Here is a 26,855-nt window from a genome sequence, read left to right as displayed (position 1 = left end):
GACTGGAGGTCCATAGTCCCACTGGTGGCTTAGCATACTTTCGCTTAATACCTCTGCGCTTTTGCGCATTTTTTGGTGTGCTGCGGGACTCTATCTTGGACATTTCAGTTCTAAAAACTAATCAGGATTTGTCACTGTAGGGTTCGAGGAAATAACTTAAAATATAACTTTTATTAAATATTGCATTAAAAAAGGAACTTGATATACAAGTTTCCGGGAGACACACAAGAAAACATAAAAGAATTACTCCCCAATAGGTAATCCCAGAGATATTGTATGATGGGAAATACCGTATTTACGGGAGAGTAGATAGCTCTAATTAGAGAAGGTATGTACTATGGCTTAGACAATGATCAAAAGCTAACTTCCGATGTATACAGTGTAGCTATAGCCGTTTGATTGAGGGGTCAACCAGACTAGTACATTAAACTAATCTCAGAACTGCATCACCATTTCATTACCAAAACCAATAAAGGAGGAGTTTAGCTAGGTGATTGCGTTCAAAGAATGAGGAATTTCATAGAAATTTCCTTGGTCTAATTTGTGCCTTGGATAAGTATAGATTCCCTTCCTGGTACACTCTCTTGTTGAGACCAAGCGAAAATTTCAGCTGAAAGGAATCTTATCCTCTCAGATAAAAAGTGCACGGGATGTAGATAAATCCCTATATTGGTCACAATCTGACAGGAATTGAAAAGCACTTTGTGTGGATTCCTTACAGAAAAGAGGACAATATCAATAGTCCATCATTGACAAAAGACAGCCATAAACTGCATGTAGAGGACATAGGCTGGGGTCACACAGGGCGGATTTGCCGCGGTTTTGCCGCAGCAGATCCGCCCGCGGCAAAACCGCCCGCGGCCGCTAAGCCCGGGATTAGCCAGCCATGTGGACGAGGTTTCTCAGAAACCTCGTCCACACGGGACGGCTAATCCGCTGCGGTAAATCCGGTTGAAACCGCGGCTGCGGCCGCCGCAGCCGCGGTTTCAAAAGAAGCAGCATGCTCATTCTTTTTTTCATTCCGCTGCGGCCGCGCTCTCCTCTATGGGAGCGCCGGCCGCAACGGAAGAGCAAGCGGCCGGACCGCTTCAAAGCCGCCGCGGCTTAAACCGCGGCGGCTCTGCCGGCGGAGATCTCGTGGTTTTTGCTGCGGCCAAACCGCGAGATTTCCGACGGCAATCCGCCCCGTGTGACCCTAGGCTTAAAGGGGTTGTCTCACGGCAGCAAGTGGGGTTCAGCACTTCTGTATGGCCATATTAATGCACTTTGTAATATACATCGTGCATTAAATATGAGCCATACAGAAGTTATTCACTTACCTGTTCCGTTGCTAGCGTCCCCGTCGCCATGGATCCGTCTAATTTCTCTGGCTTCTTGCTTTTTTAGACGCGCTTGCGCTGTGCGGTCTTCTGCCTGGTGAATGGGGCCGCTCGTGCCGGAGAGCTGCTCCTTGTAGCTCCGCCCCGTCACGTGTGCCGATTCCAGCCAATCAGGAGGCTGGAATCGGCAATGGAACGCACAGAGCCTATGGTGCACCATGGGAGAAGACCCGCGGTGCACCATGGGAGAAAACCGCAGTGCATCCCTGGGAAAGGACCGGCGGCCATCTTAGGCAGAAGATTTTTAAAACATTTCAGCACATCGGTGAGTAGCAAGCGGCTTAAAAACCACTTTAAATTGCTATTTTATGCCAGGGGGTGACAGGGGGAATGGGGTAAAGTAAAATTTTGATGTTTGCCGCGAGACAACCCCTTTAAGACGTTGCTTTCCGACAATTTACGCGGTTCAACGCGTTTCTGCTGCAATTATCGCAGCGTCATCAGGAACCTATATCCATAGCAATACGTCAAAAGAATAGTAGAGATCCTCAACTGCTAAACAGTAGCACAAACTAAGCTGTAGCTGAAAGGAATATAAAGGAGAGATAGATGATACTATCACTCAGAAGAATTAAAGATTCCCCAGAGATTCCCCCTTAAAATAATAAAGACCAGAATCGTAGCAGCACCAGCCCTTGTGGTAGGCTGGTGGCTAATGACCCACTGTGTGTCTCAGAGGGGTTTAAATAGTGGAGTGGTTCCTCCCCCAATTACATTGTGTGATGTCATAGCCAATAGAGTTTCAATCAGATTATAACTCCGCCCACCTGGACGTTCTGTGTCCTAGTAGATATAACTTACACACATATAGAATGATAAATAGGAGCCCGGGAACAGGAGTGGGATGTATGCACACTCTTTAGATATCTTTAACTCCTTGCAGCCACTAGCGATTTCGGCGCCGAGCCTTGTATTACATGAAAACGGCTGCAATGTAAACATGCCGTTGCTAGGGGGCTTGGTCCAGCGTCTTTCGTCAGCGCGTGATCACGTGTGCGGAGTTGGACACGTGATCGAGCGCATGACGTCAGCGCGTTGTATGGAGAGGACGGCAGGGTCTGTGTACACCCCGCACGGTCACGTGTGCGCATCACCCTTCACATGACCGGGCACAACAGGCGCATCCCCGATCATGTGACCGGACACACTTACAGGGGCGTGGAGTGGGCAGCATAGATTCCCTGCCTGTGTAGTCATATGGATACCACATCTAGTATGGCCCGATACTGAGACAGAGTTATTGGACGGCGATCTACAGGACAATGCTTAAGCATTTATACTGAAGTAAGTCGTCATGATTTTGTCTCCATTGTAAGCCTAGAGTGGTTCTATACGGCTGGGGCGGAACCAAGAGACAGGTTCTTGGTTAGTGCGGTAATCCATATGTCAATAACTGCATTATCAAAGGTTTCAAAGTACATGGACATCGTGCTTAGTGACACTTTAGCACAGAAAGTGCCAGCCACTTAATAAATGCAGTGAAAGAGGCCCATTAAAGCCCTTATTGTGTATCAAAAATTACAAGACAAAATTATAGTCTATAAAATGCGTGTACATTTCATTTCTTTTCTTTTAATGGAGTTATCTATGATTTATTGGTGCAAGTACCAATCGGATTCTCACTCCATTATGGCTATGTAAACAATACTAGAGGGAAGTGGTCGCACTATTGGCGCCCATTAACCATGTTTTAAAGTATCCGCCAAGGGATTCATGGTGATCCAAGAGGCTAGTAGTCTATAGACACTCGCTCAACTCATGAAAGATGTGAAGGTAGGACCTAGTTTAGTCCAGATTCAAAGAAAACATGCGAATGACAGGCTCTCATTGAGGCCCTTTGGTTGGAGACAATCGATGCGGTAAGTCCATTGTGACTCCTTTTGAAGGAGTTTCTTATCGAGGTCTCCCCTCCTTCCATAGTTCCTGATGGACTCCACTCCCTGAAATTTGAGAACGTCTGGGTTACCTCCGTGGTAATCTCTCATGTGATTTGCCACAGGCGTTTTGTCACCCCGTCGGATGTTGCCCACGTGGGCAAGGATCCGACGCCTAAATTCCTGCCTTGTCTTCCCTATATAGTTCTTCTTACAGGGGCATGTTGCCATATAGACTAAATAGGAGGAACGACAATTGAAGAACTCTCTAACGTGTAAGTTTTACCTGTACAGGCACTGGTGATCGTGTCTCCCTTTAATATGTTGCGACATGCTAGGCAATCAGAACAAGGGAAAGTGCCCTTGGGTCTATATGCAGTGAGCCAATTTTCAGATAGTGGTGTCTTTAAGTGGCTCTTCACTACTCTGTCCTTGATGTTGCGACCTCTTCTAAAGGTAAGGAGTGGATTCGTAGGTAGTATAGCCTTAAGATCTGAGTCTTCTTGAAGGATCCCCCAATATTTGGAAAGAATGCTGCGCATGTAAGGGACTCCGTTGTCAAAAGTAGATATAATACGCAGTTGACTATCGGAGTTCTTTGTCTTTGGGACTAACAATGCTGGCCTACTCTGTTGTTTGGAGAATTGGTATGCTGTTTCAATGGAGTTACTGGGATAACCTCTATCCGCAAATCTCTTTTTTATATCCGTGCTTTTGGTTTCAAAATCCTTTAGGTTTGAATAATTGCGTCTTAGGCGCAGGAACTGCCCTTTAGGTATCCCATTTTTAAGTAAATAGGGGTGGGCACTCTCCCAGGCCAAGAGACTGTTGGACCCTGTCGGTTTTCTATAGAGAGAGGATTCCAAATAGCCATCAGCTGTTTTGCTAATCCGAACATCCAAGAATGAAATGGAATCTTCTTGGATCTCCATGGTAAGTTTGAAGTTAATTAAATTAATGTTCAGAATGTTAACAAACTCCGTGAATGAATCTTTAGTTCCCTTGTACAGAATCAAGATGTCATCAATAAACCTCAGCCAAAGCGGAATGTTCTCCGTCCATTTGGCATGCTCCTCTGTGAAGACCATCCGTGTCTCCCACCAGCCCAGGAACAAGTTTGCATAAGATGGGGCACATGGGCTCCCAATCGCGGTGCCCCTGAGCTGGTGGAATAGATGGCCCTCAAACAGGAAGTAATTTTTTGTTAGTACAAAAGTTAGGAGGTTTTGAACAAACTTATTATGGTGTAGGAAGGCATTCCCTCTCTGTTTAAGAAAATATCCGACTGCTTCAATCCCGATATTGTGGGGAATGGAGCTATACAGCCCTTCTACGTCCAAACTAGCCAATAGGGTGCCCGGTTCGATGTGGATGCCATCAATCAATCTTAATACATCAGTAGTTTCACGGACGTATGATGGTAACGCCGTCACGAATGGACGCAAAATGCGGTCGATGTAAATACCTGCATTTTGTGTGAGGTTCTCTACCCCCGAAACTATAGGCCTGCCTTTTAGGGGGTCCAAACCCTTATGGACCTTGGGCAGGCTATAAAAGGTAGAGATCCTCGGATGTGATGGCAAGAGAAAGTCATATTCCGAGGAATTGATGCAACCCAAAAATTTGGCCTGATGTAGGATTTTTCTGAGATCTGTCAGGAAAGTATCGGTCGGGTCTGATGATAACTTACGATATATATCCCGATCATCAAATATCCTTTTGCACATCGAAATATACTGTAACCTATCCAACGCAACAACGTTACCCCCCTTATCCGATGGTTTAATTATAAGGGCTTCGTTTTTTCTAATAATTCCAGAGCCTTTAATTCATCGGGGGTAAGGTTGTTTCTAATTCTCTGAGGAACCTCAGCGTCTCTTATTTCGTTGAAAATGATTTTTTCAAAGATATCGATGTGTGTAGAGGTGTTCGCCGGTGGATTTTTTGTACTCTTATTTCTGAGTTCAGTGAACGGCCTTCCCCTTCTTTCCTGGTACTGTCCCTTTTCAGAGCTTCAAGAGCTTCCAGACCAGGTAAGTCATCAGATTCTAAGCCCAATTCTTTCAACTTTCCCCTGTTTTGCACGGCAAAAAACTTTCTCCATCTGATTTTACGTAGAAAGAGTGCTATGTCCTTCGTCCAAGCGAACCTATCGATTTCTATGAAATTCCTCATTCTTGGAACGCAATCACCTGACTAAACTCCTCCTTTATTGGTTTTGGTAATGAAATGGTGATGCAGTTCTGAGATTAGTTTAATGTACTAGTCTGGTTGACCCCTCAATCAAACGGCTATAGCTATACTAAATACATCGGAAGTTAGCTTTTGATCACTGTCTAAGCCATAGTACATACCTTCTCTAAATTAGAGCTATTTACTCTCCCGTAAATACGGTATTTCCCATCATACAATATCTCTGGGATTACCTATTGGGGAGTAATTCTTTTATGTTTTCTTGTGTGTCTCCCGGAAACTTGTATATCAAGTTCCTTTTTTAATGCAATATTTAATAAAAGTTATATTTTAAGTTATTTCCTCGAACCCTACAGTGACAAATCCAAATTGGCCATCTGGTGTTCATTCTGCTTCAGTGATTTTTGTCTAAAAACTAATCAGACCTCAAATCTTATTCCTAAGTTAATTTAGACCCAAAACAAGACCTGAAAATCGGGGTCTTTGCAGCAGCATCTGAAGCTGAGAAGGACCATGGAGCCAGAGCAGTAATTCATGCCATTGGCTGGCCCAGGCCTCCTCTAGAGATGAGTGCTTCCATCCTCACTCAGACTGATTGAATAGCTCAGAGAATTAATGAAAAATGGAGTTAGCAGACTGCAAGAAACTATTTTTTTTTTCTCAGCAAAAATGAAATTAAATATCATTTTCAATACAAATCTACCGCAATGGCTTGTTCTGAGGTGACGACTGGGGCATGCGAGGTAAAAACATCCAACCATGCCCTCAGGATCAGTTGGTTTATGTCCAATTTATTGTAGTTTTGTCAAGTTTTGTAATTGTCCTTAATATGTTGCAGTTTTGCTGTAATTATGAAAATCAAAAAGATTCCATAGATTCCTTTCTTAGGGCTCTTTCACACGAGCGTACATTGGCTGCCGTTTTCACGGCCAGCCGATATATGCTACGATCTGATGCACTGGATTCCAAGGTATCAGATCACATGGCCGTGTTCCCGCGGCGTAAAAGCGCCCAGCCTGGCCAATATAGCGCCGGGCGCTTTTACACTGAGCCTGTAAAGATAGTCCTGGAACTATACGTCAGCCGCTGCATGGGCTCCTATGGGAGCCAATGACAGCGGCTGGAGAAGGGAGGTGGGAGGGAGTTTAGCAGCGTGACTGCTTAACTCCCTCTCTCTTCTCTCCTCCCCTCCGGCTGTTTGCAATAAACGGGGTGGGGCAGGGGTGGAGTTAAGCTCTGCCTGGCCCCATCCCATTGCTGGCTGCAGACAAAGGTCAGGGAGCAGAGCTTAGCTCTGCCTCCGTCCCGTCCCTCCCATTGCAAACAGGCAGAGGGGAGGAGAGAGAAGGAGAGCCAGCGAGGGGGAGGGGAGGGGGACACAGCTAAACTGTCTCCCCACGCTCAGCGGCATTGTGGCCTCGGCGTATATATGCCGGGGCTGTGCTGTCTGAACGGGCACCCAAATGATAGATTTGTGAGCTCGTTCACATGTTTTTATGGCGTCGGCGGGTGCACATAAAAATACCTACGGCCTTGTGAAAGAGCCCTCAGGCTTAAAGGTCCATTTCCATGCAACAATTAGTTTTAGCCTGCATAAAAATAGTCATTAGTTCATTCGCTTGTCATTAGGTTTAAACGGCATTCATTCAAATGACTTGAGGGGAGGGGTGATTGTTTGCCCAGCCAACCACAATGGCTCATGCCGCAGCAGACAATGGCTGTTTCTTCACACTAATTAAAAACCTCCTGGCCAGAGATTCTTTGCATAAACTCGCCTGAGCAAACATATACAGTGTTACATAGCTAACGAGGGAAATGGCAAGGAATTCAAACAAATTTCTTTGCATGTAAACGCTCAGCATTTGAAAGCAACAAAGTCATTAAGTTGTTCGTTCGTTCAAAGGACAATCATTGCATGTAAATGGGACTTTAGTGTGGTGAATGCTGAATTAAGTAAACCTGCTGCACTTTGTATTCTTTACAAGCCCCATTTACACGCAGCGATTGTCGTTTGAACAAACGAACGATCGACTTAACAACTTTTTTGCTTTCAAATGTTGAGCGTTTACACGTAAAGATAATCAACATCCTTTGTGTGGCTTTTTAACAGGTATATGTTACAGTCTATAGTAAATTATTGAAAAGTTTATATGGATAGCGTAGGCTATAATGGGGCCATGCAAAACCCAGTCAGCAAATGGCCCACAAATATGGCTATTTGAATTGGCCCTAAAGTAAGTGATTGTAGTGATTATGTAATTTTAGGCTAAGCGCACACATGAAATAATACCAAGCCTGCTATTCGTTTATGGCTGATTTGTAATGTAACACCATGATCATTTCATTGTCCATTATAAAGTAATAAAAAGGAACTGTTTGTGAGAAACAAAGTAAATAATAATAGGAGCAAGTCAGTTCTTGCTAAAATATCTCATTTGTGGTAGGCAAGTGTTTAAAGCCAAGAGAAAGAACAGAGAACATTATATTGTGGAAAGTCGGCACATGAACAGGCAAGTAATGACTCTACAACATATAGTGGTTAATTTTCTAAAATGGATATTTAGCAGGGAACATTCATTTCAATTCTTTACACTCCAGCTGTTTCCATAGCAATAGAACCAAAATTATGTGCACAAATTAAATGTTCTGTTGGGCATTGTATCGAATCCCACTTGGAAAAGAGATCTTGCAACATTCACATAAAAGCTTAAAGGTGTTGCACCACAATTAGAAGTTATCCCCTATCCACAGGATAGCGAATAACGTGTTCATCGGTAAGCATCTCACCGCTAACAACCCCTTGATCTTTAAAGAAGTACTTTGGTGGAGTTTTTTTTGCTCAATTAAACCCAATATGGTACTGTAATTACATAATAATATCTACTCGCCATTCCCAGCATTAGTTACTGTAACACCGTTTCCTACATTTTTCTGTTCAGTAGCTATTTTTGGGGTGTCTTCTTTGTTTCTTACTCTCGAAATGAGCTCTGCTACTTGCGCCCCCATGCTACAACATAATGACTGGGATGGGGTGAGTGTTCTTCTGTTACTAACACATGATTGCAAGTAGCTGGAAGGGAGTCATACCAGGAGATGGTGACCACTTTCTACTATGGAGACTAAAATAGCCACTAGGGGGGTCACTGCAGGATCACATGACTCAGCAAACAGGGTGAAAACATGGAATTAGATATAAGGCCATTAGATATAATAGCATACAAAAAGTACCAGAGTGCTTCTTGTTTTTTCTACAACAGAAAACTGTTGATCTTGGATCTGCCAGACTTGGAATCAGGTAGGAACCGTTCAAATGTTAATCCTGGGATTATTCTAACTGTTATTATGGAGTTGGGAAGGGATTTTTTCCCCAAAAATGGGGTAAATTGGCTTCTGCCCCATTGTTTTTTTTTGCCTTCCTGGGGATCAACATGTGGGGTGGAAACAGGCTGAGCTAGATGGACAATTGTCTTTTGTGGGCTGCATTCACACGAACGTATATCAGCTCGGTTTTCATGCCAAGCCGATATACATCGTCCTCATCTGCAGGGGGGGGGGGGGGGGAGGATGGAAGAGCCAGGAGCAGGAACTGAGCTCCCGTCCCCTCTCTGCCTCCTCTCTGCCCCTCTGCACTATTTGCAATGAAAGGAGGTGGGACGGGGGCCGAGAATTAGTCCCGCCTCTCCCCATTGCAAATAGTGCAGAGGGGCGGAGAGGAGGCAGAGAGGGGGCGGGAGCTCAGTTTCTGCTCCTGGCTCTGCCATCCTCCACCCCTGCAGATGAGGACGACGTATATCGGCTGGGCGTGAAAACCGAGCCGATATACGTTCGTGTGAATGCAGCCTTAAGCCTAGCATACTATGTTATTATTTATTTTCTTAACCTTTTAAAGTACATTTACATCCTGGGTGGGCGGAGTTTATATGGAGCCGGATTGTTAGGCGATCTTGATCCATAGAAGGCAGGTGCTAGCTGTCTGCTAATCATGGCTGTTAAGCCTCTAAATAAACATGCCAATTCTGACAGCAGCAATTAAATGTCCTGATCGTTGCTCAGGGGTCCCTGAACGGCTTCATTAAATAAATGCCTGTCAAAATGTGGTATAGTGTAATACTGTGGTATAACAATATTCTGTATGAGTGATCAAAAACAATCACAAGTTCAAGTCCCCTATGGGGACTAAAAAAAAGTTGTAAAAAAAGTAAAGTATTTATTTTTTTTGAATTATTGGAAAAATATAAAGGAAGTTAAAAAAAGCTAAAAGCATATTTAGAGTCGCCAAGTCCGTAAAAGTCCAATCTGTGAAAGTAACACATTATTTATTCTGTACAGTAAAAAAAAAAGCCAAATTGCACATTTTCGGTCACACCATCTCCAAGAAAAAATGTAATAAAAAGCAATTAAAAAGTCACACAAACTCCAGTACTACCAATGGAAAATAAAGGAGGTCCCACAAAAAATAAGCCCTCATGCAGCCTATATCGATGGAAAAATAAAACATTATGGCTGTCAGAGGATGTCAGAAAATAATTTACTTTTCTCCAAATATATATTTTATTTTTTTAAAGTAGCAAAAGTAAAACTATATATATTTGATATCATTATGATTGTACTAACCCAGGAGGAAGGAAAGACTGTAGGTAATTTTAAGAGTATTAGAAGATCAAAAATTTTCAGTTTTTCCTGGAGATATAGTGACAAAAAAAATGAAGTCAACCTTTTAAATTTCTGATATTTACATTTGTTAATTAAACTTATTTTTACCTTTTAGTCTTAATATGGGATTTAGTAGGCTGTAACCCATGTCAGGACTGGGAGCCTTCATAAGGCTGCCATGGAATTTCATTGGCACCCCACAATTGCCTATTGGACGGATCAACGGGATGCCATAGGGGGATTCCCTTCAGCCAGCTCCTTAGACACTTCATTCTCAACTGATTGAGGCATTTGAACAGTTAAACGGCTACGATCAGAGTTATCTCTTACTGCGGCTGTTGCCGGCAGCTCCCATGTGTCACAAACAGCTATTAGTTGCCAAGTATGAAGTAGGCTCGGCTCTCCAGCTAGCTACGTATCTTCCCTTGCGACCCCAGACTGATATATCTCTCATAGGTCGTTAAGAGGTTAAATTCCCTTCCTTTTTTTCCCTGCCATGTGGATGTTAACTAAAAGACATGAATGGAAGTTATCAGTTTACTTAAATTGTGTATATCTATAATTGTGACCTATATAACAATCAGACCACATTATATTATTAAACAAAGACGAAACGCAGGTAATTCCAAAGGACTAATTGGCTTTTAGATCGAAAGAGAGATAGAAGGGTTAATAAATTCAAAGGTTCACTTACTTTTTCTCAATAAAATGCATGGATGGTCAAACTGTTTGCGTATTGTTAAATTAGTTATACTGTGTTTGTCTACAATTGTGACTTGGAGAACAATAATGGCGAGTATTATTAGCAATCAATGCAGAAATCAAGTCATTTCAAGGGGGTTCACTTACTTTTTCTTGCAACAGCACAGTATACATTACAATTCCGTGCTCTTTCAGATAAGCTATTACACTGAACTAATTGCAAAGCATCATGGCTATCTCAGGTCTAACTTTTCATGAAGACATGTAAAGCACCGAGCAGTGGAGTGGAAATCATCATATGTTTTATCTGATAAAAAAGGATTTTCAACCCCTGGAAACTTCTATTTTTGAACGCTATTCTTTTAAAGCATTCACAACACATGTGGCGTTTCCTGCACATGTCTGGGTGCCAGTCATTAACTAAAATAATTCAAATGGTATTCCGGTTCCATTAAATACATTTTATTCTTTGTACTATGAAACGTTTTACAGTTTTCACTATACTTTCCTTGTGAATTTCAAGATCTCTGCTTCCAATCATTCCACAGAAGCCTTCAGTGTTCGTTTCCAATCGATAAAAATATGTTCTAGTGATATTATGGGCACGTAGGTGCTCAGCCCCTACAACTGTGGGAACATACAGGGGGTGGACAAAAATATGGAAACACCATACAAAATGAATAGAATTTTAATCATTAGCACTGAGCTGCCATTTTGCCCCCTGATTGGCTGAGAGCTTCCCTGCCAAATTTGTGTGTACTTCACCTCTTGCCCTGCTCTCGGTGGTTTTGGGAGCCAGCTGGTAACAGCAGCTGATTGGCTCAAACCCCTAACCAATGGAACCTTAAATGTTCACTTCTGCCTGGCAGCATCTGTGTCATATTGACTCCACTTAAAATCGGCCTCTACATGTCTTATCGAAATATAATGTATAATCCCGTATAACTTAAGGCATGCATTTCGTACGGTGTTTCCATATTTTTGTCCACCCCTTGCACACTTTATTACTGTGAGTCTATTCAATGATCAGGAAAGATTTTAGCTGCTGGAGGTAAACAATAAAGTTTGCCATTGCGTTAATGTATGCAAGAATGGATCGAGGAAGTATACGGGACAAAATATGTAAATGGTATGTCTAAAAAACTTTTGATCATACAAGCAATAAAGTGTATTTGCTGAAACCGGTATACCAGGATTAAGAACAGTTCTATAGCCCTTTGGAACTTAAAGCCAGTGCAATAGTATTAAAAAAGTGATGAAATAATGAATTCATTCACATATTGGCGGGACGATACTCTTCTTAAAATGACAAACTTTTTTATAAAGTAAGACCCATAGTAGATTAGGTAAATGATTCCGACCGCAGTTTATCAGTACACCTCAATGATAGTTCCATATCAACAACAAAATCCAACGTTTTACCTTCAATCACTTCTTGACTATACACACATCAAAGCAAATCAAGTCATTTTCTTCTTGTCTATTCTACGTCATCTGATTTCCACTTTGCCTCCACCAATTGATTACACTGTGCATTCAGAGAGATTTTGTAGAATGGATTCTTACAAAATATTTGCTTCCCAGTTTTCAACATACAACATTTAGTAGCTTTTTTCTAATACTATATAATATATACATAGATATAATATATACATGGAGCGTGCGAGAACAGCAGACTTACTGAGCTATAGAGAAATCCTTCGCCGTTCATTGCCACATAGAGTCCTGCTTTAACTCCTTGTATCGCAACCACTCGGAGACCCACAGGAATTAGATTGAAGAGGGCTGGAGTGAAGATAAAACAAACTTTAGCGAGATAACCATCAATCTAATGTTCATTTAATAATCTAATTAGCATTTATAATCTAGGTTAATAACATAATTTCTTTGAGCCCTTATTTAGTTATTTTGTGTGTGTGAATTATCTTTGGAGAATCTCGGTGACAAAATGTAAAATGTGAAAACCACACATCAGTATTACAGCTTATTACCAGCATTTAATATGAAGAATCCAAATGACCAAGGGAATGGATTGCTGGGCTTTAATTTCTAAGGCGCTGCATTTAATGTGCGGTTAAAACCGCATTTAAAATTGATTTGTCATAGTTTTTAATACGGTTGTGGTAAACCACGGCAAAGAGCAGTAAAAGGGCATGCTGTTGTTACCACTTCATCTGATTACACCATAATGGCTTATTCACATGAGCATATATTGGCCGCGTTTTCACCAACCATCTACGATATACGCAACCATCTGATGCATTGGATTCCAATGCATCAGTTCAGATGGCCAATTTTCGGGTGCATAAAACCATGGTCCGGAAATGATAGTGCACACGGTGCGAATTCCAATCAGTTGTTTTTACACTGGCCAGGAAAAATAGCTCTGGATCTACCTTTTTATCCAGAATACGCCTATGAGAGCTGCCGGGAAAGGGAGGTGGGTGGGAGTTTAGCAGCAGCTCCTTAGCAGCTAATCTCCCTCCCCGTCCCGCCCCTTCCCTTTGCCAACAGCCGGCAAGGGGCGGAGAAGGGGGCAGGACATTAGCACCGCCCGTGTGAAGGAGCCGCTGCTAAACTTCCTCTCATGTCCCTTTCCTGGCAGCTCTTAAAGGCTCCCATAGGAGTCTATGGACCAGCTGTCATTTTTCGGCCGAAAAGGTAGATCCAGATCTATCTTTTCCATTCGGCATAAAAACATCCAAGCAGAATACGCACCATATGCTCTATTTTTTCCGGCTGACAATTTTTACGCACCCTAAAAGTGGCCATCTGAACTGATGTATTGGAATCCAATGCATCACACGATCATTTTTATTCTCTTAAGCCTCATGTCCACGGGCACGCACGGTTTCCAAGAGTGGAATCCTGCAGCGGTTTCCACCGGTGCCTGCAGTCATGAAGTCAGCAATGACATTTACTCCCCTGTCCGTATGCTGCGGGGCTCACCCCCGTCGCGGCCGGATCTTTTTTCTTCTGCCCGGCGGATGTGCTTTCTCTTTTTTTAAAATCTCCTGCTCTCCCGCAGATCCGCGGCAAAGCCACAATGACAGCTGTGGCTGTGCCGTGGGTATTCCATTGAGTTGTGATGTTATAAAAATGGGCTTCATAGGAAAACATTGGAGATAAAAAAAAATTGCAGAAAGAAACGACATGCCGCAAACTTATTCTTTCTCAACATGGCATGAGTGGAAACTTCGCAAATGTAAAATGAAACCATTGAAAATTATTGGTTCCACAATTCTGCGTTTCTACTCACTCTCGCATTGTGTGATTTTCTCACCAGTGTGAAGGCACCCTAATACTAAATCTGCTTATAGTCATATAATTACTCCGAAAACACTAGAGCACGTTTATTTATGTGTTTGCTCCAATTTTCTAGCATAAAATACATTCAAAAGTAGAATGTCCATGCTGATAGAACATTTATGGAGCTTCTCCAGGACATTTTCTGACATATACAAATGTGTCGGGAGAGGTGGGCATGGTTTTAGCATCTTTTTCTATTGCTTTTCTACTTAAAAAAAAGAAAGTTTTGCACAACAATGCCAGGTCCGAACTGAAGGCTATGGAGATTCATCAGCAGGGAGTGACTTGTTGATAAATTTGGTGTATGCTATACTGAAATTAGGTTATGTTTACACTTTCTTTCTGTTTTTCCGGTCTTCCGCCAAACATATTTATAAAGCCCACTGCACCCAGCAAACGCCTAACGAGTCTCCTTTTGGGATACATTGGGCCAATATTCATCGGCATATTTTCTTCCACTACATAGTCTGCTGCGCTGTCCTTTACAAATAGATACAGTAAAAACGTATTCCTCGCAATGTATGTTTTTGGGGGGTTTCTGAGGGTAGTTTCAGGCGAACTTGGTTTTGTCCCCTTATGCAGGTGTGATTTTCACGGCCGCATGAAAAGACAAATACAAACCACTAATTTCAACGGATTTCAGTGGTTTAGTTTTCACCATCTCTTTTCTTGACCATTAATTGTACGGCCGTGAAAAGATAGGACCTGCCCTATCTTCCCCGCACTTAGTAAATACTGCAGCATCTATCTTCCCATGGCTTTTCTTTTCAAACTCCTGCGCTCTGGTGTGGAGTTTGAACGGCTAGTGAAGGGGAAGAAATCTTGCTTGTTCAGGTGCATTTATGCCCCATACCAGCGAGCGTAGTTGCGCACACGGATATCTGAAACTGCCGTATGAGAGTGAGAATAAATGCAGTGAAAACGAATGCTACCTGTGTATTCACTGCATTTTTCTATGCATGTTGCCAGGAGACAGTGGAAGAAAAAGTGACATCAATTAGGCCTTGTTACATTTTTATTTTTTTGCGCATGCAACATTTCCCCAAATGAAACAGAGTCAAAATAAACGCCATTGGTGCAGATTGGTGCAGCTGTGTAACTGTGGCTGAATCTAGCAGCTACAGCGTCAGAGGACCCCCTTCACCAGGCAACCTCTAGAGAAAGCAGCACTGCTGGTCAGATCAAGCGGAAGTAGCATCACGTGACCAGCTGCTTGGCGCTCGCTATAGACTGTGGCGTTTCAGAGGCGCTATGACAGCATGTGTAGTGGCCCAGAGTTTGGGGGGTCCCCTCAAGCACCTCCGAATGCATGATTTCTGTCTGTCTAGTGTCACTGTCTTAAATGTGGAATGCATCAGGTTTAAGTGTATTGGAAGTTTACAGGCATGAAAGGGTTAATGTCTAGTCATGTCTGGAAAACGTATCATTTTGTCCTGTGTGTCGTATAAAAGTATAGTCATGTGTGAGTCCAGAGAGTTCCAGAGGTTCCAGCCCAGTAGTTGGAGAGAGTTCGAGTGGTTCCCGTTCCAGTGAAAGCTAGTGAGAGAAGGGAGACATGGAGGAGGCCGAGAGGCGGTCCACAGTTCCCACTTGGGCCTATCCTTTCCTGAGATACTCCCCATAGCCACTAGCCATAAGGAATGCATGAGTCCGGAAAAGGGAAGAGCCACGTGAGAACCGTGTGTGTCCGGAGAGAGAGAGAAACCGTCAGAGAGCGATGAACAAGTGAGTGACTGACACTAGAGAGAGAGTTATCAGGAGAGAGAGTTCCTACAGATACCTGCGACTGTTGATGTACAATTGCCCGTGAATTCTCTCTGACACCACTGTAAGAACTGTTTATTGTTGTTTGCGACATAAGTTTAAGTAAACGACAGGACCAAACGTTCCCTGTCCTTGTCCAAAAAAGACACTCTGTGTGTGTGGACTACTTTATTCTACGATATGACATCTGAGAGATCCACTGCAGAGGATGGAATGTTGGCGTCACGAGTGACAAACAGGACTACAAGTAACCACGGTTACTAATTTGTGGTCTCCCTCTGTCGGTAATGAGGTTGGGTCCCGAGCTACCCTTAGGGAGGGGACGGTAGAGCCCCATGACCCAGCTGTCTCCTCAGCTGAGAGCCTGCTCCTCAGACGCTGCACATGAGCATTATGAGGTGAGGGGAACACTATCAGCTGTGGATTCGCAGCGGAGTTCGAGTCAAAGGTCTGCATCAAGGGGGAGGATTTGTACTCTGTTTTCGATGTAGAAATACTGCAGAATTTGCCCATGTGAACATACCCTTATAGACGAAGCACATGGTTTCAGTGTGCTTCACCCGTTAAAGCTACTTGGCTGATCCCTTCACAAAACCACAGACTCGCGGTAAACCTATTGTGATCTTTAAAGCTTAAACAGACAAACATGTTTTAGTCCCATTATGTGGCCGTGATGATCAAAACTAAACCATTGATTTCAATGGTTTCCTTTTCACTAGTGGGATTCTCGCCTGTTAATAATATGGCTGAGAAAAGATAGGATAGGACCTACCTTGTGCCCTGACTATAAGAGAAAGATACAAAGTTAATTCATTAAAACAGAGTAATTAATCACCATATTCTAGCAGTGAAAACGTTAAATGCTGCAGTGAACAGCTGTTCTGTAAGAAATATGTTTCTGAGATTTGTGCAAACCAAGTCCCAGATAGGAAACTCAACAGGCATTAAACATGATTTATAATTGGGATAAAAAGGGTGATTTTCCTTACTGTAGTCGCTGTTTTCGTCCTTAGTGCCATCAATGCTGCCATCTGGGTGCATCTGCAGGAAGTATCCCTGCTGGCTGAATAACCTTGTCACAATTCCTTTCAGCTGGGGTTCTGTAAAATAAATCCCATCAATACAACACTTAGAACTGTGCTCAGTGATTGTGCATGGGACAGAATGCTTAGTCACCAGGATAGAAAGTGAATAAGCTAATTATGGCTGGCTGGATCACCTGCCTCTAGTCCCTTCCAGCTGGGACGCTATGAGATGCAATTGTATTAAGAGGGAAGGTGCTTAGAGAAAACGTATCTAAATGACTGCACATACATAAACTGCACCAAACTCTGCCAAGGTCATTATTAACTTCATTTCCAAAATTGCTCCTTATTTTTTTCTCATTGTAATGGACCATAGTATACCAGCTGTGCGGTTATTTAGTCTTATTACCATCAGGAAACTCCTGCCATTTTTCGACATTACACTTTACTCCTTCCAGATTTGGTTAAACAGGTTCCCTTGGACTTTTACTATTCATGTCCTATCGTAGAGATAGACAGTTGGTCTTCCACTTGGAATCCCTGCTGATCACTTAATCCCCAGGCTCGCTGTCAATGTGGACAGCTCTGGTAGCAGACAGCGCTGTCCGTACTGCAGTGGCTGGGTTTGGTATGGCAGGCACAGCTCACATTGACTTCAGTACTCTAAAAGTCTTACTACAAAAAATCTAGGTTGAGCCCTAGCCTTTACTGTTCTTATAAGACTATGCACGTAGAAGAACTTATGGTGCTTTTACACAGGACAAGCTGTAGGGCAAACTATAAGGGATGATTACCGCTCAGATTCTCGTAGGAGCGCGGGAATCTGAACGATAATCAGCCCGTGTAAAAGGGCCATTAGGCCATCGAATAGCAATAATCCAAGGTGATACAAACTGACCCTGCACCTCTGTCCATGTCACAAAATCTCTAGTTATATGGTAGTTAGCTTAATGGGAAACCAGTTAATACTTCCTCCCAGTTTATCCTTGGGTGGACAGTCATACGTTAGTCAGCCCCCTTTCTTACATTCACTCAGCAATAAAAAACTAAAGCCGAGACTTTGGCCAGTAAAAAAAAACTTAGTTCTTGGGTAAGAAATTGAAAGATGAATATTTCAGGAAATAAAAGGCATTTACTAGAAATAGGAACGTCATAAGAAAGCCATATAATAAGACCTAGTTTCCTACATATTGTAGGGCAGCCAAACGTATACCAAGCCCAATTCATAAGGTATCCAACAGAATAAGAAGGCCATGTGCTGTTATAGGAGAACAGAGGTATATGGATGTAGAGTAGAGCCCCATAAACTTCTATGAGTGCTACCTAAGGTATGACCAGCTGCATTATACTGAAATGCAGTGTTTCCCCTTCTGTCTCTGGGAATGGAGGACTTACCTAGTACACATATGCTAGTTGTAACTCGGATTTTATACACCATAGGTATCCACCAAGAATCTAGAGAAATCTAGTAGAGTGTCCGTTGGGAGATACAAAATCTGATATTTCTATGGTTATACTAGATTTTGACCTTAATTGATTTTCACTTGGGATGGTACCATTTTTGGTGACTGCTTTTTGCTGAAGGGGGCCTCTCCTAAGTTTAGCATCATTTTTGGTATTAAGATTCTCTGTTTAGGCCGCCTGCACACGGATGTGTCGGATTCCACAAGTGGGAGCCTGCAGCAGAATCTGACCCTGTGCCCCGCCAGCGTCCACGCATACCTGTCTTTATCTGTTTTTTATCTGTATGGCAGATGGACTTGGCGGCTCGCTAAGCTCCGCCCCATCCCACCCCCTCCCATTGCAAACAGCTGGAGGGGAGAAGAGAAGGGGGAGAGAGTTTAGCAGTTACGCTGCTAAACTCGCTCTCATCTCTCTTCTCCGGCTGCTGTATTCTGGGATTAAACATAATTCCAGGACTATCTTTTCGGCCCGACGAAAAGCGCCCGGTGCTATATTGGCCGGCCAGGCCCTTTTACATCGTGGGAATACGGCCTTGTGATCTGATGCATTGGAATCCAATGCATCAGATAGTAGCGTATATCGTCCGGCCGTGAAAACAGCAGCCGATATACACTCGTGTGAAAGAGCCCTCAAGGAGATATTTGAGGGACAAGTCCATATCTGGGCTCCCCTCTCGTCAATGTTGTATCTTTATCTGGCAGCAATTGCCAAATTACACTGGTTTTAATCAGTCAATAAAGGTTATTTTTTAATCCCTTTCTGTGATGAAATTATTAAAAATAAGAGTTTATATCTAGAACATTATAGAACATTAAATAAAACTAAAAAAAAAAAACAATTGTACTTATGAAACCTGACTACTGTACTAAAAACCTCGTTTGTGGTCCTTTTTTATAGAATGCAGCAGTGAATGTTATTTAAAATTAGTAGAAAAACCAAAGTGCTGGATATACTCCTCCATTCTCACCATTGCCCACAGACCAAGCACTTCCTCACACGACCGTGTTTGTGCATGCAAAATCTACAATCGCAAAACACAGAGTAGAATTGGCCCTGCGTGTAAAAAAGTACAGAGCTATGCATAGAGACATACACAAACCTCATTCATACGCAGATACGCTGTGGCGGGCGTTTTAGCGCATAAGGTCCTGTGAAGCCGCTCTAACCTATACATTACATAGCAAGTTCTAAATGTGGTAATAGTTTTACATTCTGATTGAAAAGTTGGCAGGTGCCAGTCATACAATCTGGTAGGCAGTAAGTTATGACACACATCTCTCAATTTATTTTGTGCTCCAGTATTCCTGTAAATGTGTTACATTGGCTTCATTAGTTGGCAATCTGTTCCATCTGACAATCTGGCACTGCAACAGTGTAGATCTGTAACAGTGGCACAATTGTATTTATGAAATGCTTCTGGGCAAATCTCCTTTTATCACTTGGATCAAGAGACAGATGTTCTATCTGCCTTGCATAGTCCCATGTGATATGTGTCTTCCACATTATTAAACACATTCTGTCAGGCTGCAAAAGGCCTACAGCAACAAGGACCTGAATGCTATACCCTAAGGTCTTCAATGAAGTACGTGTGCACTGCATAGACTTAGAGAAATCCACCCTGTACACGGAGTGACAAGATACTGAGCTGGTATAGAGGATTTACACTAGGCAAAACATATAGAACTGAGTATGGGATAGAATAGTATTCTGAATATACCGTATTTATTCCCGTCACTATACAAAATTCAAAATATTTTTTAAAGCATATGGACCCTTTTCAGGGATTTTTTTTTTATTGTTTATTAGATTCCCAAATGTTAAATTAAGCAACTTACTAAATAAGCTTCATTAAAAATAAATCTCTTACCATTCTGCTGTTACATGGCCTGTTTAACTCCTTCACAGAGCTGGTTATCATGTAGCTTCCAACATACAGATTTTGCAAAATGTAACCAAACATTGATAACTTTCTGCAGCATGTTATCTTAACACAACTAAGACCATTGAAAAGCTATTGAAAATGCAAGAAAAGGGGTTTTTCCCAAAATCTAAAGTTATTCCCTATCCACAGAATACGGGATGACTTTAGGATCAGTGGGTGTTTCACTGCTAAGACCCCCACCGATCCTGAGGATGGGGGTTCCCTGATCCCCTCTTCTCATTACTGTGGGATCGCTTCTCCCCCCACCAGTGAGGTCAGACTGAATAGAGCATTGGCCACACGCATGGAGCCACTGCTCCATTGCTGGTGTATCCTTGACCATGGAGCATAATGGGCTCTATGGTCGCGGATTCCGCGGTTAACTAGAGCATGCTACAATTTTAATTCCACTCGCGGAATCGGCAATTCTTACATGCCTTTCAATGCCTGTGTATTACTGTTGATTGTCCACACGGATGGCGATCGCAGAATCCGCCATTCAAATCTGGTTGTGTGAGAATAGCCTAACAGTTAGGATTAATTGTTAGCTACTTGTCACTCCAGAGAAAACACATTTCGGTTTGAGAAAAGAGAGACATAAAAACTGTGTGAGACCCTAAAAAAATGTAGACGCCTTTACCTGGACTAGGAACACAAGCCAGAAAATCCCTCTAAATGATTACAAACTGTAAAGTGGAAATAACCACGTAACATTTTTAGGACCCAATTAAAGACCAGAAAGATTTTTAGATATGTACAGAATTACACAGCTGATACAAAATGTACATCACGTCTGAAAGAGTATTTATACACAATTCGAAAAAATAATTGGAAACGCATATAGAATGAATGATAGAGAGAAAGTTACTAGAAATAAAAGGCGTGGGACACTAAAAACTGTACATGATGTGCATGCCGGTGAGCTAGCACAAGCCATGGGGAGATGTGTCATTCAGAAAACAACAACAAATATAACAAAGGGCAAAGGAAACAAGGAGAAATAAAATATAGAGAGGAAAGGCGAAAAGTCGTCTAGAAGGGAACAGGAATAGAAGGCGGTGGACGGAACAGCGCACAGCGAATGAAGGATCACTTCTGGAAGTCTTAAATCCCACAGTGGGTTTTCTAATTTGAAAGAGTGGTTGCAGAACCCACAGGGATTGTAGTCATTGTAAATATTTGAAAAGGTTTTTTTCCTCAATTATTATGACTCATTACATTTTGACCTTGATTAGTTTAACCCCTTCTTGGCCTGTGTCATACTATTATGGCCTTACGGGAAGGCAGCTCCCACAAAGCATTACTGTAATAGTATGGCGCAGTGATGGCATGGGCTAAGAAGCTGCAAATTATATTATACAGCTGTGACCCCGCACTAAAGGAACAGATCAGAAATTACTCCGATCCCCATCGTTTAACCTCTTAGTTGCTACGGTGAAGAGCGATGGCGGCATCTAAATGGTTAAGAGAGAAAAAGAGCTCTCTCTGTCACAGCATTGGTGCCTACTAGGACACAGAAAGGAATGGATAAAGAAGAAAAAAATCTGATTAAAAGCAAACAAACTTCTTTTTGGACATATTGTCATTTATTTTCAAACCTAATGTGTTTTAAGGGCTCAGTCAGATGAGCATTTATTTGCACGTAAAAAAGTGCGTCTATTAGAACCATTATTTCCCTATGGCACTGGTTAGATGTCTGTCTTTTAGAGGTGCAAAATATGTGCACCTGCAAAATATAGGACATTTGTGCCTCTCATGCACAGCACGGACCTAACCGGTGCACATAAAGATTCCCCGCGGGGAGTCCCCTCATCACTGAACACTGTGACAGCACTGTCACAGTGTTCAGTGATGAGTGGACACCCCGCGAGGGTTAAAGAATCCACTGCCACAGTCTGTCACAGCTATGGCAGTGGACCGCAATGCTACAAGATTGCTTTCAATGGGACTGGCACTGCAGCTGGCCACTTGAAAGCAATAGTCTGCCAGCAACCCCCGCAGTGATTTTCAGGGAAGAGCTTGAAATATAAGGCCTTCCCTGAAAATAATCACTGAAAATGGCCAGATACTTACTGATACAAAAGGGCAGATAGCTGAACTGCCAAATGAGTGAGCCAATTGCCTCTGATCCATTGAATGACAGCTGAGCGTAGCTTCTGATTGGTCACAGTGCTCAGCCAATCAGAGGTAGTGTTTTCTGGAAGCGGGGATTTTTAAATCCCCTGCCACCAGAATGCAGAGGAAGAACTGCTGGGGAACTGCAGAAAGAAGACGCGCCAGAGTGCTGGGTGATGTATTATTTTATTTTTTTTGTAAGCTTGGGCTTATTTTCAGGGAAGGGCTTATATTTCAAGCCCTTCTCCGAAAATCACTGCAGGGGTTGCCTGCATCTCATTGCTTTCAAAGGGCCAGCTGCAGCGCCGGTCCCATTAAAACCAATGTGGTAGCATTGTGGTCCTCGGCCACAGCTGGTGACAGTGTTCAGTGATGACGGGACCTTCCTGGACCAGCGCGCAAAAAAACGTCCTTAAAGCGCAAAAGTAGAAAAACCTACTAAAAAATATTTATTTAATATACACACTTTGTAGGAAAAAAATCAAGTACCTAGGAGCGGTGATTTTGCTGCAAAACACAGAAAAAGATTAGAGTTTTAGTGTGATTAACTTTTTCCGCTTGTGTAGAGCTTGTTGACCACTAAACGCCTCCACAATGCAATCAAAAAGATTTCACCCAGTTACCAGAGTCTGAGAGGGTTGCATTATTGGAATGTGAGAAGGTGGGTGATCATATCGACAAATTGCCACGACCTGCACCATTCTGACCAGACTGTTAGGAGGTGTTGTGGCCAGTGGATGTATGAGGGCACGCACACACAGTGACCGAACTCGGGAAGCTACTAAAATCACATCTATACTGCTGAGTACTTTTGTATAGTGCCCTCCCTGATGATTTACCTTGTGTGTATGTGCTACAGACAGTTAGGGAGCAGAATCTGCTGTCTTCTTCATGTGTAGTGTATAGAAGACATAGATTTAAAACAAACTCCACACACCAGCTCAGAGAGAAATGAAAATTAAGAGATTACACCTGCAAATGGAAATACTAGTGATACATGTGCACAAACGTCATATATTGGCTAAAAATAGTGTTATTCATCAATACACGCATGTGGCAGCTAATTCTAAAAAAAAAAAATCAACAACTTGTATGAGAAAAATATATTGTGAGTTGGTGGAATTATGAAAGTAGCCTAATCTGATAGCATCTACATGCTAATTTTAATAATCACAGGTTAGGCCAACTCTGCCTGGAAACTGAAAATGTTTCTAGGTTTGGAAGATGACAGGATCCGTTTCCTCTCTTCTCCATTAAGCTCTCTCTTTCTACCAACCTGGCATACGGGTAAATAATCTCCACCATTAGGCAGAGGTTTGCATTCTACTGCAGTGTTGATCATACTGAGCATAGCTGTATACAGGTCAGGTACATTTATGTGATGGATATGTAATTAAATATGTGTTTTTATGGTTCTCAGTAAATAGCTCCACTGATATTGTACACTTGGATCAAACTAAGCTGTAATGTAATGCACAGCTGAGCAATGCAAGAGAACCTTGGTACAAAGCCAAAAGCAAGGAATTTTTGTAACTTCTAATATGAGATTTGTTCTACCAGTAAAGTTCATGTCTGATTTTTCTAAGCTTGTAGCGCTGCTTGGATGGAGTATTCTGCATTGTGTAATCTACGGGGTCACCGCCATGTATGTTTCTTGGATAGATCACCTGAAGCTGCCTCGGTGTGTACCTCCACGCACATATCACTCTCAAATGTGATTAAACACTTTCAAGGGCAATTTACATTTCAAGATGCAATTTATACAGAACGTCATCCTGTTTCTCAGTTGCTCTTGGAGCACTATCACGAGGTGTTGAATCCTAAGGATCCGCTCAAGTTATCATCTCAAATGTTCAAACAATTCCCATGTAAATCAGGTCATAAGCTGCTTCTAAATTTGCAGAATGTGAAAGAACTGATATAAAACACAGGGAAGTGGAAGGAAATATAGTATTTTTTTCCAGTTCCACAATGATGTGCTCCAAAAATGCACAATAAGCTTTTAAAGCACTCCATAGTCTCTTTTCCCATATCATTAAAGTGGTTGTCCAGATACAAACTCGCTTTTTAAAATTTGAGCCAAACAAGTTTAAACAAATGGTACTTACCCATTCTGCATCCTGGTGATCCTGCACAGCAGCCTCGCAATCCTCCCATTCAGTTTTGACAGCCAACCAGAGCTGCGGGGTCATCGCCCATTCTCCTGGCATCAGCACTAACATCCTGGGCACCATGGTGCTAGGAGTTTAGAAAAGTAATGCTGCAGCCCTCATTGGCAGGCAGCGATCATCTGACCTCTGCTTTCAACACAGACCGGGACGATCACAGGCCTGCAGTGCTGGATTACTGAGGGTGAGGACGAGTAAGTACCATTTGTTTTATCTTTTTAACTAATTTAGCTCTAATTTTAAAAAGTGAGTTTGCAACCGAACAACCCCTTTAAACCAAGCGTGGTAAATATATGGCGCTTGGTCCTGGCATTTTAATCCCAGCTGATAGCAGATGTATGGCACGGGATTAAAGACTCTGCTCCTGCAATCAAGCAGGAGCAGGTGGGGTTTTCAGCTGTTAGTTATAGCTGAGAACCCGGAAGAGAAGGAAGAAGTGGTTTTTAACTGCTTATGTCCTATCCTTTCCCGAGTACGCAGCGCTCAATGAGCGCTATGTACTAAGAAGTGAAAGTGGAAGTGTTTCTTCTACTATGCAAGCCGGCGATCATGTGACCGCCCGGTCCACCTGTTACAGCAGAGCTGAAGAGTCCTAGCAGACCCAGATCAGCTCTGTTAGGGACTATTGTCACTATAGGAGATGTTTTCCCCTAAAACTGGGGCCCCTATGGATGCCCCAGCTACTGTGGAAAAGTATGTAATGACAATGTGAATGACCCCCAGAGGTGTTATATGATGTCATGTGGGTCACAGATGTAAAAAATAGGTACAAAAATAAGTTTAAAAAAATTACAGAATAAAACAAAAATATATACATAAAAAACGCCAACCAAAACTGTCGCCGTATGCGCCCTATAATTCAAAACTATACATATTACATATCAAAACGTCCAAAACAAAATAAGGAACCCATTCCTATACCTTTGTTTTTAAGCGTAAATTTACTAATTAAAAAAAACAACTATAAATGTTAAAAAATATTCACTTTTTACCCCCAGTAAAACTAAAAAACGGGGAAAAAAAAGTCAGTGAAGTAATATGTAAATATATAGCCCTATATGTCACGGGGGGGGGGGGGGGGGGGACAGCAAAAAAAAATTTTGGTAGCTGAAGGAAAAAAAATAAGGCAGTAAAACCTCCACACGGGTGCAATCCCTAAAAAATGTCTGGTCCCTTAGGTACAAAACAGCCTGGTCCTTAAAGGGGTTGTCCCGCGAAAGCAAGTGGGGTTATACACTTCTGTATGGCCATATTAATGCACTTTGTAATGTACATTGTGCATTAATTATGAGCCATACAGAAGTTATTCACTTACCTGTTCCGTTGCTGGCGTCCTCGTCTCCATGGTGCCGTCTAATTTCAGCGTCTAATCGCCCTATTTTTGTGCGGATTACGCGCAGACGGCTTCCGTTGAAGTCAATGGAAAACGTCCGATCCGCAGCTCTTCCGTAATTGACATTGTGAAAAAGTCGCGGTTTCCACGTCATTGCTAGGCATTGATGCGGGAAAAGCAGGAGTTTAAAAAAAAAGAATCTGTACTGCGCATGTTCGATGGCTCGACGTGCGGACAATCCGCAGAACAGATAAAGAAAAAAGAAAGTGGGTACGCGTGGCCACCACTACTGCCAGGGCCGCATGTGGAATCCATCCCACCTGTGTGCAGGTGGCCTAATAATGACAACAGTTTTCTGGTGGTAGGTCTACTCTAAGTGGGCAGTGCTATATAAAAGCCTCTGATATACTCAGATCTGTAAATGCTGTTAAATGTAGATATACAATTCAGAAGACATTAAACGGCTGAGGTAAAGCACAATTTAGGGGTCACTTAGTAAGAGCCGTTAAAGAAGTGTAATCATGTTTTACCCTCTTTTATGCTTTCTTAAGTAATGTACAGTTTACAATGTATTACATGGAGAAGAGTACTTCAGCTAATGGCTCATATCCTCTGTGTGTGAGACTTTCCGGGAATTTGTATCAATACAAAGAAGCTATTGCATAGTTTATTCAAATGCAAAGCTTTACAGAAGCACAGCTTCAACATCTGCACATTTGGTCAGAATCTTAGTATCGAAAATATCCAACAAGCTATAGTGAAATGCATGTGAATGTGGTTTAGACATTGGAACATACAGCTGATTTTAAAATGTGATGCAATTATTATTAATTCGAATTTTAAAAAAATATAAAAATTATATATATATATATATATATATAGACAATTTAAAGAGAACCAGCCACCAGTTTCATGCTGTCTGGGCTATGGAAAGCATGATTCTGGTACAGGCACA

General features: G+C 42.3%; 1 protein-coding gene across 3 annotated transcripts in view; it reads right to left on the bottom strand.

The window, feature by feature from the left end:
- Positions 1–26,855, bottom strand: part of FGF12 (fibroblast growth factor 12) — a 457,953-nt gene that overhangs the window by 140,150 nt on the left and 290,948 nt on the right. For all 3 annotated transcript variants that reach the window (XM_066602030.1, XM_066602036.1, XM_066602023.1), the window contains exons 2-3: positions 16,864–16,974; positions 12,483–12,586 (exon numbers count right to left, since the gene is read on the bottom strand). In XM_066602030.1, the coding sequence (XP_066458127.1) occupies positions 12,483–12,586; positions 16,864–16,974 (215 nt within the window). The remainder of the gene's footprint in view (positions 1–12,482; positions 12,587–16,863; positions 16,975–26,855) is intronic.

Source organism: Eleutherodactylus coqui, chromosome 1 (genome assembly GCF_035609145.1).
Source record: "Eleutherodactylus coqui strain aEleCoq1 chromosome 1, aEleCoq1.hap1, whole genome shotgun sequence".
Classification (NCBI taxonomy): Eukaryota; Metazoa; Chordata; class Amphibia; order Anura; family Eleutherodactylidae; genus Eleutherodactylus; species Eleutherodactylus coqui.
Note: the sequence above shows the minus strand (reverse complement) of the source record. Positions and strands in the feature narration are given on the sequence as shown.